Source organism: Rhagoletis zephyria, unplaced genomic scaffold (assembly GCF_001687245.7).
Source record: "Rhagoletis zephyria isolate East Lansing unplaced genomic scaffold, Rhagoletis_zephyria_1.1 Rzeph_scaffold_06218, whole genome shotgun sequence".
Taxonomy (NCBI): Eukaryota; Metazoa; Arthropoda; class Insecta; order Diptera; family Tephritidae; genus Rhagoletis; species Rhagoletis zephyria.
In genome coordinates this window covers 1-18,864 of record NW_016163301.1, presented here as the reverse complement: position 1 = coordinate 18,864, position 18,864 = coordinate 1, and the positions used below count along the sequence as shown (strand labels likewise).

The window sequence follows — 18,864 nt, the reverse complement described above, 5'->3', positions numbered from 1 at the left end:
GCGGCCGTTATAACCTTCAAAAACCGGCATACACTGAAAAAAGGCTTGAATAAAGTGGAAAGAAATTCCATCTTTTTTTGCCAAACGGTTGTATTGTGTATTCGGCTCTTTACGTTTTTCATGTGCCGCCCTATGATTTTGCCAGAAATTTTAGCTTCACAAAACGCCCTGTAACTGAAATATTTTTACCTCTGCCTCGCCCTGTGCCTCTAGATCCCAATTTACCCCGTTTCAAAGCAAGAGTTTTTACAACTTCATTATTTTCTCTACTGCATTTTTTCGTCTTGCAACATTTTAATTGAAAAGTCGCGGAATATAGTAGATTTTGCAAATAATTCTTTTTAGAAGCAAAGAGCCAATTGGCGGATAAAAAGTCGTTGTGTTCCATAGAATATTAATATTTAGCATTTTAGATTTTTTCTCGTATAATTAGGATCGCCATCATTTCTGACGGCCTGCTGATTTGCATCACGATTTTCGCGAAATATAAAAAGAATTCATTATAGTTTTGTATTGTGATTCTCGTCTAGAGCTTTTATTTTTAACCAAATGCAATTTTTAGATACTTTCATATACTAATATTTCTTTTTTCCCTTCGAGCCAATGTCTCTTCATGTAATTAAATATTGCTTAACTCCATCCACCAATCAAAACCAACTATAATTAATAAATTAACGTTCCAAACGTTTGCTAAAAAATGACCGACATTCAGAATATAAAGAATGTCACGGACTGTGTGCCGCTTTATCTGCCACATAGCTTATATCTCAAGCCGTTGGCCAAGATGACCATATCAGTGTCACTGCCCGTTAATAAAACGGGCAAATCGATTTCCCATTTGGATATAATGGAAAAGTTAAGCGCCTCTTTGAAGCCGGATAAATTCTTTGTGTTGAAAGTAAGTTGAATTGTTCTCAAAATATGCACTTTTATTATTATTAAATCGCGTCCGCAGGCAACTAAAAGCACATTGGAGGTAATTCGCTTTGAAGCTGAGTTGGAAGATCGCAAAAGATTGCGCAGTGCAATTTCGCGTCTCGATGGCGTATCGCTGCGTGTGTCTGGCTTTAGTGAATCATTTCGAGTGCGTGCAACTGAATCGAAGGATGAGTTTCCTACACGACACGATTGGGATTCATTCTTTCGAGATGCCAGCAATATGGATGAAATGAAAGCTGGCGAACGTCCTGACACTATACATCTTACGCATTTGCCAATACGCTGGTTCTGCCCCAGGCATATGGAAAACGATGACAATGTCAAGCCCAGTGAAAGCATCTTTAAACGCATTTTTGAAAAATTTGGCTGCGTTCGCGCAGTTGATATACCAATTTGTGATCCATATCGCAACAAAATGAACACAGATATTAATGGCATGAAGACATTCAGCTACGAGCATGGCGTGCTTTTCGAAGCGTAAGTACATGAATGACATTGATCAGACCTAAAAAAAAAATTAATTTAAATTTAAAGTTACGTTCAATTCGACGAATACATGGGATTTGTGCGTGCTATGGATGAGTTTCACGGTATGAAATTGGTTCGAAAATTCGTAGACAAAACCCAAGCCATCAACATCAGCGTAAATTTTGACAAGTCAAAACACCTTAGCGATGCACAGATGCAACGTAGGGAACGGATACGAAAGCGTTTAATCCAGAAAGTGCAAAGTGAAGAGGAAGAGCGGGAAAAGAAAAAGAAAGAGGAGCTTGAAAGACTAGAGCGTGAAAGGTTTGCATTCGTTCAGTAATTCTTTCTAATAAGTTGCCATGTATTTTTACTTATTTTGTTATTATGTGTATTGTGAAGTGCATCAACTGAGAATGGCGGACTAGAATTCTCATTTGTTGGTATCTTCAGGAACACTAACATTTCTATAGAGTTTATTTTTCATTAAAAACGTCTATCAAAAATTAAGATTAAGATTTTTGGGAAGACCAGTAAAAGTCCAGTTAATCTAAAAAAAATACGCACTAAACTCAATAGAATGAAGAGTAGCGAGCCAATAAAAAAATTACAGGCAAAAAGAAGAACAGTTAAAATTAGAAGAATTAGAGAAGCAACGTGAACGAGAAGAGAAACGGAAGGAAAAACACCTTAAGAAGATACAGGAGAAGGGTCAAATTGAAATCTCACAAAAGATACGCATCGAGGAGCGTAAATTGATGATAGCACAACGAAAGCTGGAGAGCATACGGATATTAGAACAGTTATTCGACCGCCTTAAGGTGAATACAAATATTTCAATACGTTTTTTTAATATGATTTTTATTCAGGCTTATCGTTAACCCCATCTGAATAAATCGTCCCCATAATTTAACAGGCAAAACAATATTTTTTTGTACCCGGAAATCGCAATAATATTGCTATATCGTTAACCTCTTTCAACTCACGTGTATGAAATTTTTTCCATTCCTTTTTCTTACCAGCTAAAACATGAAGGCAAATACTCCAAATATGGAAGTAAAGAAGCGTCCAGAATCGACCTTCGAGACCGATTGGTCGAAAAGTATAAAGTGGCCACTGAAAAACTTCTCACTGACCAGAAAAAGAAAGTCGAAGAAATAAAAACGAAAACTCCATTAATGGGTCTTCTGAAGAGCAGCCGTTCACGGCGCTCCGAAAGCTCCGATGGCGATGAAGAGAAAGCAAAGAAAAAAGCTGTTGTTAATACCACCGCCACCGATGTAAGCGGTACGCCCGCACTACCTGCGGTTGGTCTGAATCATTTAAATCCATTCAAAGCTGTAGCTGCTTTAGCCGCAGCTGGTGGCGCGGCCCCAGGCACCTTGCCGCCGGGTTATCCACCTGAAGCTGCCAGCGAGTGGATGAAATCGTTTTCAATGTTTCCATATGTGCCACCAGTATTTGGTAGCATGTCTGCGCTTTATCGGCAGCCTACTGCTTTTCCAGTCTCTATGAATTATCGTGGGTATGCACCGCGCATGCGAGGTCGTGGCCGTGGTGGTCGGGGACGCGGTAGAGGTGGCTACGATTCATCTTACTACAACAATTACAAAAATAATTACGACGATGACCAGTACGAAGAGGATGATTATCGTAAGGAATCGTATTCGCGCTCTAGGTAACTGAAATAAAAAGCAACAGTTGTTCAGTTTTTCAATTTACCATTTCTGCCATTTCTCTTGCAGAAATCGTTCACGGAGCCGCTCATACTCGCGCTCCCGTTCACACAAGCGTCACTACTCCAAACGCAGTCGTTCACGTTCCCGCAGTCGCAGTCGCAGTCGTAGTCGTACTCCCTCCCATTCTCGTTCCAGGCAACGTCGTTCACGCAGTCGACCTCGTTCCGAACGTCGCTCTCGTTCGCGATCATACACGCGCTCACGTTCACGCCCTCGTTCGGAATCAAAATCGAAAGCTAGGCGCACTTCGCGCACTCGCGAGGATTCTAAATCGCGTAAAACGCGCTCCCGTACAGGTTCCAGGAGTCCGGCACAACAACGTGCCAATAAGAAACTAGTATCTACACGTCGTTCATGCTCCACATCTGCTTCATCTCACTCGCGCTCCAAGTCACGATCGCGCACGCGCTCGAAACGCTCCTGGTCTCGACGTGGCGACCGACCATCAGCAAAGAGACAAATTGTGTTGGAAACCGATAAACTAGTTCGTTCTGCCGAAGAAATGAAACGCACAATTGAAAAGGTCACCCAAGATCGCATGCGGCAGGAAGAGCGAGAGATAAAAGAGAACTTCCGGCACTGCAAATATAATCCAAAACGCAGCCTAACTAACGCTGTCAACGCGGAAGCAGCGAATGCCATTGTGACAAGCTCGGAAAATGACGTGGACACAAAATCGAGTGCGAATAATGTCAGCGCCGAAGGAACTGCGGTCAATTCACCATTAGCTAGTAAAGAGGTCGATCGTGTGGAGCGAAGCCACAGTAAAGAACGAGTGCGCAAGCATTCACATCGCTCGCCACATTCAAGACGCAATTCATACGAACGCGAAGCAGACCAATTTTAGCCGGGTCAAAGAGTTTGGAGAAACCGTTTTCTTTGACAAAGTTTAATAGGTTAATATTTAAACAAAATTCATGCTAACAATAATATTAACTAGAATTTAAATTGATATACAGCCGTTTAGGTATGTATAGGAAAATTTCTAAATCGCTAAGTAGCATACTTAGATGAAAGTAAATTATTTCCAACTATATTATATGTAATTAAATAAATGTTTAGTTCTACATATTAACTTTTGAAAGTTAAGTGGACCGAGAAAATTACCGTAGCGATAACCGCTAAAAATAATTTAAAAACTTTGGAACTAATTCTCGTCTCGCGGGTATTATTCAATTTACATTTTTGATTTTATAAGTGTTGAGTGAAAAGATGGGCTGCCTGTGACTTGAACGCTTGGAGGACTTATCAAGTAAGTAGTACGTTAAATATAATTGTAATACGGTGCAGTAGTCCGATATATACACGGAAGTTGAAGTATTCACCACAGTTAGGTCTAAGCTATATTAGCCAGTTTTTCAATGGCAGTTTAAACTTAGATTACGTAAACTGAGTTTAAATTGAACAGCTGGCTGACATTTGATTGGCTAATCTTAAATTAAACCCGCCAGCTCGGGCGTTTAAAACCACAGCCATACACTGAAAAATGGTCCTTAATGGTGTTAATGCTGGATCTTAGGTAGCCACAGCCCTTGACTACTTCGTTCGTACTTTGTCTACTAGGTCCGTGCACCGCAAGACCAACATCGTATGCTTCCTTGTCTAAGCTGATAAATGCTGGAGTCGGCCCTGCTATTTAGGCCGGCAGGTTCTGCAATTCACTTCCGAGTCAATTTTAGACAAGGCGTCGTAGAAGCAGATTCTCCTACTATATGCTACCGGCCCATTGTAATTGCAGGTTTTCGACGTCGAGCATTTGTCGTTGACAGTGGCATTTTAGGCTGGGCTCGAACTATAACATCCGTTCACGGATCGAATACGATACGAAAGAAAATTACGTGATACGTCAGGCAGTATAAGCTGAATGGGACAAAGAGTACGTTCACGTATGTCATAATACGAAAAATGTGATTTTACGTGACGAGTAGTACGATATCGTATGTGACGATTCGACCCCTGACCTTAACTGCATCTGGGTAGTGATGCCAGTATATGTTGCCTTCTCGGATGGAGCTACCAAACGCGCTCAATATAAAAACCACCCATTTCAAAGCCCACCAACTGATGCTTTGACTTGATGCATTTCTGAACGCACCCCTATTTACACCAAAGCAAAAAAGAAACCGAGTGTGTTCGAGTTACGTACTAATCAGGGCTGAAAAGTTTAAGCTTTTACTTGAATTTGCTTATTCGGGGTGATGTTTTGCGAGCATATTAAATATCCCTGACCAATGTTTTAGTGCTTATCTAAGCGCTTAAAATGGATTACTTATTTTCCTCGGTAATTATTACCGCAATATTGCAGGCTTGCTGCTTTCTTGATATTTGCCGATACTCAAGTGAAAATCTTTTGAAATGCTGCAGAAATTGCGCAGTAAAAAATGACATGTTGCTTTTGATTTGCCAATGATGATCGAACGCTTGATGTAGACAGAGTCACAAACTTTCGCGTAGAACGTGAAGCTCATTCATAAAAAGTAACACTGCCGTATTAATTGCAGCTCGCCTACAACCACCTTTAAATACCCTTTCTTCTCTGAGATACTTCGCCGACCTAAACGGGGTTAGATCGCCGAAACACACCGGCTGTCGTGGGAATGAGTCATTCCGGTACGTAGAACTGGCTGTCGTGGCCGGCCGGCGGGTTTTAAACTACGCAGCGCCAGTGTGGTCGCCGGGGACTAGTAGGACGCAGTGGGCGAAGCTACGACTGTACAGAACACCGCACTCAGGACAGCAACAGGATGCTTCCTGATGTCGCCCAAACATCACCTCCACAACGAGGCACAAATGCTCTCCATAAAGGAGCACAACATAATGCTCTGCAAGCAGTTTCTGATCGGGAGCCACAGAAGAGGCCACCCAAACAGACCGCTGCTTGCTGAGGAGCCCTCGCCTAGGCACGTGGGGAGGCATCTATATGAACTGACGGACGAAGTCCAGAGGTTCATCAAGCAACCTCGGGACCCGTCAGCCTACCGACTGGCCCTGAACGGCATTCACAGGGAGTCAGTCTCGAGTTATGTAGACTCTAGACCTGTGAATGCCGTTCTAGGCACATCAACACTGGACATAGACGAGACGGACGGTCTTCATCTGCCTCGGGAGACACGAACAACAATAGCCCAACTTCGCTCTGGCTACTGCAGCAGGTTAAACTCCTACTTAAGTAGATTGAATGAGGATGTGCCAAATGAGTGTCCGGCATGCGGAGAGACCCCACATGACTCGAAACATGCCCGGACAACCCGACAACCCTAACGGCTTTGTCCTTGTGGACCGACCCGATAGAGGCTGCACGCTTGCTAGGGCTGCCGTTAGTGGAACTTGACAACGACTGAGATATCAACCGATCTGGGCGGGGTTGTTGTAGCCGCTACAACAACAACAACAACCCTTTCTTCTCCATGATAAATATAAATACTCAAAGTTGCATTTCTTCCTTTCTTTACATATTCATGTTCTCTATTTATACATAAGCGGGGTTTAATGATTTCTTAATTAAAGAATGAGGGTAGTCAAAATTAAGGTAAATAAGAAATGAATGCTTTGAAAGGACATCAATCAATATGTGCTAAAAACGAATAATCTACAACAATGATTGCTTAGCTTTTCTTTCATATCTTCTCATACATACATACAAGGTTAATATTTTTATTACACACAACGCCGATCGCTAAAGAGGTATACGTCCTCTTCTTAGAACGCATGCAGCTTTGATAATTTGTATCTGATGACTTAATGAAAAACTTAAATGTATTAATTTATAATATAATGCGGCTAATGCATAGCATGGGCATAGACTACCTACACGCATGTGTACGTTCGTTCAACGGTTACAAACTACCTACACACATACATTATACGCAACAGAATACCACCAACTATGAAACAAGTGCGTCCGCGAAATCTTGCCACTTTTACTTTTTTGACTTTTTGCAGGTTGTGAGTGACTCCTTTGTAGTGTTCATTCATACTTGGTGGGCGTATCATTAACATTTACACTATAATGGCTGTATTGTGTATGGCGACTGATAGCCGATGGGCCACCAATATACTAAAATTCGCATTACGTATGGCTACTGACTGGCTACTGAGTCTAGTAGCGGAATTTTCTGTTTCCCGCTATGGGTAATTTTGTTATTTGTTCACATAAATTATTCAACACATTGGAGAAAATTTGCCAATTACTTGGAAAAGTTCACGTCAAGAAAGTAAATTCGGATATTTTGTGCACTTTTCTGTATACTGAGATTAATCGCTATACAAAATGCAATTTGCGATACTGGTAGCCATGGCAACTAGACCCCAGTCGCCATACAAAATAGGGCCATAAATGTTGACTTAGAATCTAAAAAGTTGTCCAACGCTGCCCGAAAGACGTTGCGATTTATCTAGCATATTTGCGCCTTTCCCCGAAAGAGCTTAGAATAATTTGTGTTGGTGCTGTTTTTTTTTTCTCGAAGCTTTACTTCTTGATCTAAAAGCGTCGGTTATTCCGCCCACCACGATTACGTCCCCCGCCTCTTCTATTGCCACGACGCTGATTGTTACCAAAGTTGTTGTTGCCCATATTGTTGTTGCTATTATTCATGTTCATATTCATATTAGTCGTGTGCATGCCGCCACTGTTGTCGTCCGGCCCTGACCCGCCGCCACCGCCTTTAGGAAACATCCCGTTCTCCCCATAATCATTATTGAAATTCGGACCATTGAAGGGCCCATTGTTGCCGTTAAAGCCGTTCTGGTTGGGAGGTGGCACCATGCTCGGAGCGATGTTCGGGCCACCGCCCATGGGCGATGTGCTCCACGGATTAGGCGTTTGTTGTTGCTGTTGTTGGAAGGGCGGACCCACGGCCCATGGACTAGGTCGGCTCTGGGATTGTTGCATCGGCGACTGCTGCTGTTGCGGATACTGCTGCTGCTGAAAGTTTGGTTGCTGAGGGGAATCGCGCGGATCATCGCCATACTCTGACTTCTGTGGCGGTGCTTGTTGCGACTTCAGCTGCAAAAGACAAGGCAAAAACGGCTTCTTCAAACTCAGCAGCTCACGTACGCATACCAGTTGGGCGCTATGTTGCCGGTTGTCAAAGCGTGAGCGCTTCGAAGGAGGTGAACTCTCTCGACCCTCCAAAGTGGGCGACAGCGATCGGGAGCGGTCGCGAATCGGGACCACATCGCGCAGCTCGTCCAATTTGCCCGCATCGATATAATTGTTCAAGTAATCGGGACCCTGTCGTATGGCCACCATGACGCGCGAGTCGGGATGGACGCGTATGAAGCGATTATAAACGAGCATGCCAACAATAGCCTGTGGATCCATTGTGGTGAGCACGCCACTGGCCAACATGCCCTCAATGGCGCTCTCGCTAATCTGTTGATGCGACAAACCGCTTGTATCTTTGGGCTCGCGCATGGCCAACTCATCGTGAAAGTTGCTTTCCTCGGGGCGTCGAGAGCCGGCCCATTGTGCTTGGAAGTTGCGCGGTATGGGTTTGCTGTATGGCACTTTCTTATCGCCTAACCGCGACGGATCCAAATCAAGACCGGGAATGAAGCCCTTATCAGCAGTGAGACTTTCGGTGAATTCGACTTTATCCTCGGGGCCCATGCCAGGAATGACAGCGTCATCTGGGCAAAAAAAAAATATAATACAAATTTTAGTTGATTTTTGTACGACGAGTTTACAGACAGTCTAAATTTAATTACTCACCATATTCGCAATCATCCAGCGCCGCCAAACTCGCAGGCAGCGTATTCAAATTGTACTTATCACGCATCAAGTCGCCGGGTCGATTGCGAGTCCAAAATTTGATCGTGTGATCATTTGAACCTGAGCAAAGTATGTGGCCCAACGGATGCCAGGCCAGTGTCCAGACAATGCTGTCGTGCGCGGTCTCTACACAGCCAATTTCCTTATCGGTGCTGCAAGGCCAAACAAACGAGGGGGTTTAAAACTAGAAAACTTGACATTTGCAGGCAACTTACCCGACATTCCAGAAGAGTATTGAGCCATCAGAGCCGCCCGAGCAGAAGAGACCCTCGTGTATGGGATGCCACGACACAGAGCTGGCCTCTTTTTTGTGACCGCGAAATACTTGCATTTCTTCACGTAAATTACGCAAGTCGAATAGTTTGAGTAAGTGGTCGCGTGAGGCGGTAACCAGCCAATTACCATTATCATTCCATTTCAAATCCATCACAGTGGACTTGTGCGCATGCCTAAATGCCGATTAAGTGGAAGCGAAAAAAAAAAGATGTGAGAATAGGTTATAGCAATTTCAATGTTTTAAACTCACAGTGTGGCCAGCGCACTGCCGCTCTTTGGATCCCAGAGCTTAATGGGCTGCTGGTTATCTTTACTGCCGGAGACAATCAGTCCCTTTTGCGGATGCCAGTGTACACATTTAACATCAGCACCATGACCTGGAAGTGGAAAATGTCGTCAATTTACAAGCCTAATGAATCAAGATAAAATGGTGATACATATATGTATATATGCATGTATGCAAAATGGATTTGCTTATGGCTGTTTAAAATTGCTGTTTTATTTTAATTCTTTCGATCGAACTAGGGTTAAAAAAAAAATTAACAATAATTATTCTCTTTAAATTAATTTATTTATCGTATCTCAACGCACTAACAAAAAAAATCTCTATTAATAACAAAATACATTTTTAATAACTTTTTGATCTGATTATTAATGATTAAGTGAATGAGTAAATATTTTTGTTTTTTTTTTTAGCTCAAAGCAACTAAACTCCCACCAGAGAATGTATAAGATTAGCCAACCTCACGTTATTATCAAGCCGTCTTTGAAAATTCAACTTACCGTATTTATCTCGATATGAGGCAAGCTCAAATACGACTCATAAAGAAATCATATAAATCCTTCCGAAGCTTCAAGGGGTAAACTCTAGTAGAATTGGACATGCTCGGATACTCAAACACTCGGTAGCTCTATAAAGTGCAAGTTTCAAGTTGCTAAGAATTCGCGTTGTTCTTCGATATTTTATTTTTTTGCTGGCGGTGTCACGCATTTTTAACCGACTTAAAATAGGAGGAGGTTATCAATTGGTCGGAAAAAATTTTTAATTTTTTTTATGTACATACATGTTACCGCATAACTTTGGACCACGCTAACTGATTTCTAAAGGAAAGGTGGTACCTCAGAGGTGGTTCCATACTAATTTGGTTTAGATCCGATCATTAGATCCTGAAGATTTTAACGGCACTCTCAAATTTTTATATGAGAATTGAAGTGGGGTTGGTTTTTGCTTAAAAATTACTTGTCTTACTTACAAAGTATCTTCGACAATTTTTTTTTTTGTGCAAAAATTTTGTGGGCTATGAACTAAAAAATTCTTAATAAATAATTAGTTGTAAAGTTTTGTTGAATTTTCCTAATATTTCTACAAAGTTCGAAACTTTGAAACTTTATATTGAGCAGTATTAAAAAAAAAAAACATTAAAAAAACGTAACGAAAATAGTAAAAACTCGTCAAAATATTGTATCACTGTTATTTTTCACATGGCTGTATTTTGAAAATCAATTGAGCGAATGGTGAAGCAGTTAATGTCTTTTGGAAGCATCATCGGAACAACGTATTGGGTCAGGAAAAAAGAAACCGAGAAATGGATGATGTTTACTTTCTGTCCGATACATTTGTGTTATTAATTTCTTGGTAATGGCTTACTTCTTCCGACAGAAGATGATGTAGTTTCAGAATGAACGCCGTTTGGTCTCCAAATCAAATTAAACAAGAGATAATGTAAATTTCTATATACACTACACATATATATTATTACATGGAAGAAAATGCGTAACACCCTCAACAACAGAAAAAAAAAAACGATAAAAAATTAACGGTAAGTTTTAGTGACTTGAAACTTGACACTTTATTATAACAAAACTAAATGCATTTTCGAAAATTTTCTAAGCATTCTGAATAAAATGTTTGAAAAATGTATACAAATTTTTTGAAGTTTAATTCATTTTTGTGAACTTTATGCAATTTTTGAAATTTTTATTTCTACGGAATTGCAATTAATATTATTTTGTATTTTCGTCCTTTTATTTTGACGGCTGCTGTATGTATGTAGCTGATAAGATTATCGGTTTTGAAAAATCGTATAATAAAATTTTAAAGTTTTATATGCATTATAATTTCAAGTTTTTCAGATCTCTGAAGGACAATAATCTTATTCGATCAAAAATATTTGTTTTTAACGATTCTATAGCAATTAACTATAATGTGGAAAACTTCAAAGCCCCGACACCGAGCCGTCTCTTTATTTTCGATATTTTTAAATTTTGGGGGTGACAGAAAACAACTGTGTACTGTCAGAAATTGAATTCGCGAGATTCATTGAGAGGAAAACAATTTCGGAGAAATCGAACATTTTATCTTCACTATCCTTTTGTTTTTTTTTTTTTTAATATCTACATAAATCCTAAACTCTTTTAACAAATAGTCTTTATTATATTTACCTCTCAAAACGCGCTCCTCCTGACAGCGTAGAAAATCCCATATCCGCAGTGTGCCATCGTCGCTGCAGCTCACAAATTTACTATCCGTTGGACTGAAACTGCAAGTCGTTGGGAAAAAAGTTTTTCAAACGATATTGTCGAAGGCGGACGATATACGACGATTGTTTTTTATTTTACGATGCAATACATTATATGTACATATTTAATGCATGTATGTGTGGGCATTTAATTTATTTGTTTCAATTGCCAGAACACGAAATATGCACCAGAACAAAATTATTCGGAAGAAAAGAATAAGAATTTATTTTCAAAATACAATACCAAATAATAAAATATGTACTTCTAAAATTATGGTTATCGCTAAAAATGTTAAATTCGAAATGTATATTTTTTTTTGTGACGACACTTTAACATAAAACAGCATATAGTAAATACATAGTTCGCAAAAATCTCTATACACTAACAATACATAACAGTACAGCAAATTACGAAGCCGAGACAAGAGTAGACCGGACCTTTCACTGATCAGTATCACTGTGTGTGGGCAGTATTATGGAGCTTGACTGAGGTGAATATTGCAGGTCAGATTATTTTTTTTTTATATACTTTATGATTAATGATAATAATAGTTGTTGTTAGTATAATTGAAACGTATCTATTTAAAAACAATATTTATTACTTAGTATGAATCAAAAAAATAAATTCTTTTTATGCTTTGCTAAGTGTCAAGCGCCATATTCAGGAAATACCTCCTCGACCACGTTCTAGTTCGCGATTCCTCACTATGTAGACTTGCCCATACACCAATTTAAATGCAGTTTGAATTTGACTAAATGAGAAATTTATTCCTATAAAATATTACAAAAAAATACCATGCAGCTCATTTTTATTTATTTCTCATTCATTCATTTAATTTTTTTATTAAAGCATCTAAAATATAATCGTACCTAAAAATGTATGCCACAATTGCAATAAAAGTCGGATTGAATTTTTTAGCAAAAATATTTTATTATATTTGAATAAACAAAAACAGCTCCCCAACCCACATTTAGAATAAAAAGGCAAACATCTTTTTGAACTATCATTTTTTATTTTCTAAGCATTTTGTGAATTTTCGCATACGGTCAAAAACAAGTTTGCAGCTGCAGATGCATTAGCTTTTGAAAAAAAAAAAATAATGGAATGTAATAATTCGCACATGTCTTCTACGCGTAGTGATTGTAAAAAAAAAGGAAATTGTCCTTTCTATCCAGGTTTAGGAAGCAACTGTATGCACAAAGTGCTTACTAGGCGACTTTACGAAGCTGCCGGGACAATCTAAGGGTAAATGCGTGGGCATGGTAGCGTCCCATTCAAGCAGGCGGACAGCAAGCCAAACTAGCAGGTGGAAATTGTAAACGAAAAGTGGAAAACGCAGCCAAAATGTTGAAAGTTTCCAAATTTGTATGTAGTGTTGCAATGAAAAAAGTCAACGTTAATTATTTTTCTTAATTATCTTTGCTTTATTTGTACTCTCAGGTATCGCATGTGAAAAAATCAGTCTTTAACGCTTTATTTCAAAATTTGTTTCTGGTAACAATAGTAATTTGCTTGTACATTTGTTTTTTTTTTTTATAATCGATTAAATACGTTAACAAAAGTATTTGTATGAAAATAACAATGAAAAAAAAAAATCTTAGTAAGGCGCGTTGTCGTTTTTTATTTATTTATTTTTGCAACAAAATTGGCCTTATCCCTACCAATAAATATGTTTTTAGTTATATGTATAGACTAGTAATATAGCCTTATATGTAATTTAGTAACACACACGCGCACGCACGCAATTGCACACACATCCACACATGCATTCATACGTAAGCAAACAGAGTAACCTGTACAAAACATTAATAAAGGCTTTATTCATAAATGTAAAAAAAGTAAACCCTTCATCCTTTTATTTCTATTTCAAAGTTAGATGCTAATTTAAAAATTACGTTGCGCGGGCTAAACCTTTTTATCTAGTAGGATTTAAAAACAAAAGCATGTGATGCTTCGTATTTTTACATTTGCGAATTAACTCAAACATTCTGATATTGATAAAGTATAAGTTCATTGAAACCTGTTATTGCCTATGGAAAACGGAAGCTACCTACATACCGTTGACACCTTTTTTGAAGCTGTTCGTTTGATGGCAATGAGATTATTCTTGAGTTCCCTTACAATGCCAGGATGTCCATATGTTGGGAATTTATGTCTAAAAAGGCGCAGCTTCCTGGATGGTTTCCAGACGTCGATGTCTTTGCAAAACCGCCTACCATACGGCACTCAAATTTTACAGGAGAGCAAAAAACGGGTTTTCATTGAATTAATTGTCTCGATAGGCGATATTTTCTCAAGCTATTATTTTACAAGTCTGTGGTTTTACTAAAGATTTTACGATTTTTATGCATAAATTTCGATGCCTGGAGTTTAGGGTTACCAAATCTTATTTTTGCCACAACAGCGATTTGGGCGGTTTTGCCACTGGTCAATGGGCGGTTTCGCAAAGGCATCGACGCTATGTACCTCTACACTTTGTTTATAAGCAAATTATTTCTGGTTAAGTTTTTTTTGCCAAAATATCTTTTCGGTCTTTTAATCTCAAATATCTGCTTTTAATCTCAAAAAGCGCGAAAAGTTGCTGGGTAAGCTGCGTCTGGCTTTGTCCATTCCTGGACACTCAATAAACTGTTGGCAGAAAGTTAGCGCACATTTACTGGGGTCTAAGTGTGTTTTGTAGCCAGATATAATTGACGCATGTTCGAAATGCTCAGACGGATTGAACAAGGAATTGGCATGTTAGGTCCGGTAAGCAGAGAATTCCAAACGAATTTTTCGTTATACGGCCTGCCAAAAGGGAGCATGCGGCTGTTACTGCGTTCATGACCTTGCTTAAATTTCATTCGTCGATAATGGGAAGAGCGGTAAATATTGAGGAAAATGTGTACATGATTTCAAGATAAAAGGATCATCTAGTAATCTACTGCAAGGGCTTATCAGTCCGGTTGTAGTATCTTCGTTAAAAGTGCTATGCTGGCTCTCATGGCCTCATATATTCCTAAGGAGCTCGACATTAGCAAAAACTAATCAGCTGCTAATAAATGAGTAATCATTCTTGAATATTACTTTCCTATAAAAATTAAAATATTTCATTTTTATTTTTTACTTTGGCTTTAGAAAAAGTTATCTCACAGATTTGTTGCGCTATTACGTTAACCTGAATGTACAACAAACTTTTTATGGCATTTTGAATTTTATTTTAGTGAAAAAAGATGCCACTCTAGCAGCGCAAAATTTTTAAAATCGATTTCAAATCCCTGTTGATATTCTAACGTAAATATGTAGGGCGGTTCAGGATCTTGTGCATATCGATGGCTGAGTGGAAGATCGACCTATCTCGGCAGCCAGTTCGAAAACGGCCTATCTCAGAAAATTTTTCAACAACGCTTATCTCAGAAAACTTTTCAAGAACGCGCTCTGAGATAGTGTTTTTGAATTAAATTTTGATATAGATTGTTTTTCAATAAAATTATGAAGTAGGGCGTTCTTGAAAAGTTTTCTGAGATAGGGCGTTTTCGAACTGGCTGCCGAGATAAGTCGATCTTCCACTCAGCCATTGATATGCTCTTGCATTTGCATATTCGTAGGATTTGTAATTCATAACAATAAATTGCACAGGTTGCCATAGCAGCAAGCATACAATTTGCAGGTGCAATTCCAACCAATGGCCATTTCCACAACATCCTGAACAGCCCTTGTATGTATTTGCGGAGATCTAGATAACATGAAGTATATTACCCTCAAATATTTGCTCTATCCCTATCTTTTACAATTAAATTCGAATTCGTTAGAATTTCTCTACTACGCAGTACTTAACTTAGCTAATATCTATTTATCCATGTACTCTTTTAATAATCTTATATTTTGCAAAATCAGCTTTCGTCTGGGTACTCCTCAATTTTAACACTCGCGCACACATTCACACCTCCAAACTCACACAAAACTTTATTTTTATTATCAACAGCAAACAAACAACAATAATACTATTAATAATTGAATTGTTAAAATAATTGATATCAATGACTTTCAATCAAGTTTTTAGCAACTACTCGTACCAACATTCAAAAAAAAACTTTACTAACAGTGCCTCTCCGAAGTACAATATTCCGCGAAAATATATGCTCATAAAAACGCAAATTGTGCTTTATTATTATTATTATTATTTTAATTGCATTATCGATATAATGCATTAAACTCAAACAAAATATTTTATTTTTGTTATTTATACTAAAAAAAAACTGTAAGAGAAAAGGAGCAATATTTTAAAGATATTAAATGCGGTCCGTAGGGTTCAACCGAGATATTGAGAAAAAGTAGTTATAGTATGTACTAGGAAACTGTGCTCTAATAACAAGAGGGCACTGTAGCTGTGGCGATAGTGATGTTGGTAGTAAAAGTAATTTTATGTACGAGTAAAAGAAGTAGAAGAAGAATTGGAATTAGTAAGCTATACCTTATTCCCCTAATCGCCTCCTTGTGCGCTTGAAACATTTTCACGTTGTTCATATTTGATTGCCAGTACTTGACGTAGCCAGAGTGATCACCAGTTACCATCCAACTGTCATTGTGGGACCAAACCATTGTACGAACCGGAACATCATGAGCCTGTTGAGTAGAACGAATCGCCGTTGCATGCATTTGCATCCATTTCAGGGTTTGAAAAGTGAATGATTGCCGTTGTGATGGTATTCAGTAGAAATTTTCAAAAATTAAAAGAAAAATATTTAGTTGATGGAAAAAGTAAAAACATTCGGCAAAACTAAACTTTTAAATAGGTTTATACAATAGATCTGTTTTTTACGAGATAATTTGTAATAAATTTAATGTTTTGGTGTTATCGTACGCAAAAACTTGCAATGGGCAAACTGAGAAAGCAAAATTTTCAGAAAACTGCAGATAAAAGTGGCAATGCAAATAGCAAAAGTTAAACTATTTTGATTAAAATTTCAATTAACTAATAACAACTTGTCATGCTAACACCTTGGTACTTTTTTGGCTGGTTCTCTCATCGATAACTATTCTCGGAAATTAAGTTACTGACAAGTTAATAGATATTTTTACTGGAGAGTACATGATCAGACCTAATAATATATACTTTATCTACTAACAAATTATTTTCGACGTAAATCTTACAGAATAAAATTGTTAATTTGATTTACCACAACATACCACCTGCTTTTTTGCCTCACCTGCAATATGGTTTCGAAATTGAAAGTCAGCCCATTCCATAGAGTAAATTCACCGGAACTGGCGCCAGTCACTAAACGTCGGCCTTCTGGCGTCCAGGCGAGCGTAAAAATCGGACACCGCATTTTATTCGTAGCGGTTTTGACAAATCGAGTAGTGACTGCATTTGATGGGTTGTCCATGTAACTGGACGGTGGTAAAAGTTCGGGTACATAGATACTTTCGGGTTGTGGCGCATGTCGGTCACGTTGATCACGTGTCCATAGACGTGTCTATGAGCATAAGAAAAATACGTACAATTAATTTATATACAAACCTTGTCCAGTTAAATGTGTATAACCAAAATGAAATGTACGTATGCACATATTCACATACCTCTAATGCTTTTACAATGGATGCATTGTAATCAACTGTTTTTCGCATAACGCTTTTTCGCAAACGCTTGCCATCAAAATCATCTTGTGTCATTCCAAATGGTCTCTGGAAACCGCCAGGATTGAATGGTTTGAAGTACGGGTATCCGGGTTTTCCAGGGCCGCCATGATGTGGATGGTAGTGATTGCGGTAATGTGAGCCATACGAACTACCACCTCCTGATTGTGATGGTAATAGTGTTGCATTTGTGGCTAGCGCTGACGGTGCTGCCAATTGAGGTGGCGGTTGAGAGACATCAGTTTGTGGTAGTGGAGGTGGTTGCTGGAATTCCATATCTTAAACTAGATAACTAATTGGTAAGTTCTAAATCCAAAAACGATCAGCCTGTTAATAATAAAATTAAAACCAATATTATACAAATTGCATAGTTACCGAGAAATCTAACATATATATATTTGATAATGAAACAAGCGTGACGCTTGCACAAAGCACAAGTAGATATTTTTCTGGCGGTAGCGACACTCACCCTTCTATATTTCGCCTGGGCGAGACACGCTGGCAAACTAAAAAAGGTTACGCCACGCCGATTAACACAGAATTGTTTAAATAACTCGAACTGTTTAAGTTTAAAGTTATATGCTTTCAAAAGTGATTTTACGCCATTTTATAATTAAAATAACACTTGCAAAATTTCTAAACGGTCAAAATGTGAAGAAATCGCGTGAAAAATCTTTTACGTCTGAAAAAGGATGAAGTTAGCTGTGGTTAGGCCACGAAATTCGGTACACGGTTGCCAACTTCCCAATTTAATAGTACCAAAATTTTAACTAAAGAGTACCATCTACGACTAAAATACAATACAGTTTTAAGCCGACCCTGAACGGCGATTGTATTTTTATGAGAAGCTGTTTTCCACGGCACAAATGCACTCGGAGGTTTGCCATTGCCTGCCGAGGGGCGACCGCTGTGGAAGCGCGCACTTCTCATCACTACGCCACATCGGTCGCTAAAATTTATTAATTGCATTAAAAAAGTACGGGTAACGGTACTATGGCTTTCCCACGGCACCTCAATTACGTAGTACGCTCTCATATTCGTAATTCGCACTCCAATTACCCATCGAATTATGCAGTCCGCCATACAAAATTTAGATTCAATTACTATGCGAATTACGAGCAAATCGGTGCCGTCTCTAATTTTTTTAAATTCATCGAAACCAGCTCACATATCAAAGCTCGAATTTTCTGAGTGCGACAAGTAAAGTTTATCAATGTGTATATTCCTAATTTAATACGGAAACTTATAAATTTTTATGTAGAACTTACATTTCGCATAAATTTTGCAGCGAAGAGAACCAAAAACATAAAAGCAGAGNAGCGACCGCTGTGGAAGCGCGCACTTCTCATCACTACGCCACATCGGACGCTAAAATTTATTAATTGCATTAAAAAAGTACGGGTAACGGTACTATGGCTTTCCCACGGCACCTCAATTACGTAGTTCGCTCTCATATTCGTAATTCGCACTCCAATTACCCTTCGAATTATGCAGTCCGCCATACAAAATTTAGATTCAATTACTATGCGA

The 18,864-nt window shown here is 38.8% G+C and overlaps 2 protein-coding genes across 5 annotated transcripts; one reads left to right on the top strand and one right to left on the bottom strand.

Moving 5' to 3' along the window:
• The first annotated feature begins 228 nt into the window (after positions 1-228).
• Xe7 (A-kinase anchor protein 17A) lies at positions 229-4,221 on the top strand. Of its 2 annotated transcripts, XM_017628809.1 has the most exons (7): positions 229-373; positions 713-898; positions 956-1,416; positions 1,474-1,731; positions 2,021-2,228; positions 2,430-3,085; positions 3,153-4,221. In XM_017628809.1, the coding sequence occupies exons 2-7, from the start codon at positions 785-787 to the stop codon at positions 3,991-3,993; spliced, it is 2,538 nt and encodes an 845-aa protein (XP_017484298.1). In that variant the 5' UTR covers positions 229-373; positions 713-784; the 3' UTR covers positions 3,994-4,221. The 2 variants fall into 2 exon arrangements, with proteins under 2 accessions (XP_017484298.1, XP_017484297.1); XM_017628808.1 differs by having other exon boundaries at positions 229-898.
• Positions 4,222-6,580: 2,359 nt separating this feature from the next.
• Wdr33 (WD repeat domain 33) lies at positions 6,581-18,027 on the bottom strand. 3 transcript variants are annotated; one of them, XM_017628805.1, is made up of 9 exons: positions 17,804-18,027; positions 17,278-17,661; positions 16,905-17,174; positions 16,169-16,320; positions 11,638-11,735; positions 9,446-9,572; positions 9,135-9,368; positions 8,860-9,071; positions 6,581-8,777 (listed from the first exon to the last, which is right to left on the bottom strand). In XM_017628805.1, exons 2-9 carry the CDS (start codon positions 17,608-17,610, stop codon positions 7,627-7,629), a joined length of 2,577 nt encoding a protein of 858 aa, XP_017484294.1. In that variant the 5' UTR covers positions 17,611-17,661; positions 17,804-18,027; the 3' UTR covers positions 6,581-7,626. The 3 variants fall into 3 exon arrangements, with proteins under 3 accessions (XP_017484294.1, XP_017484295.1, XP_017484296.1); XM_017628806.1 differs by having other exon boundaries at positions 17,278-17,618; XM_017628807.1 differs by lacking the exon at positions 17,804-18,027 and adding an exon at positions 17,710-17,789 and having other exon boundaries at positions 17,278-17,618.
• Between the last annotated feature and the right edge of the window lie 837 nt (positions 18,028-18,864).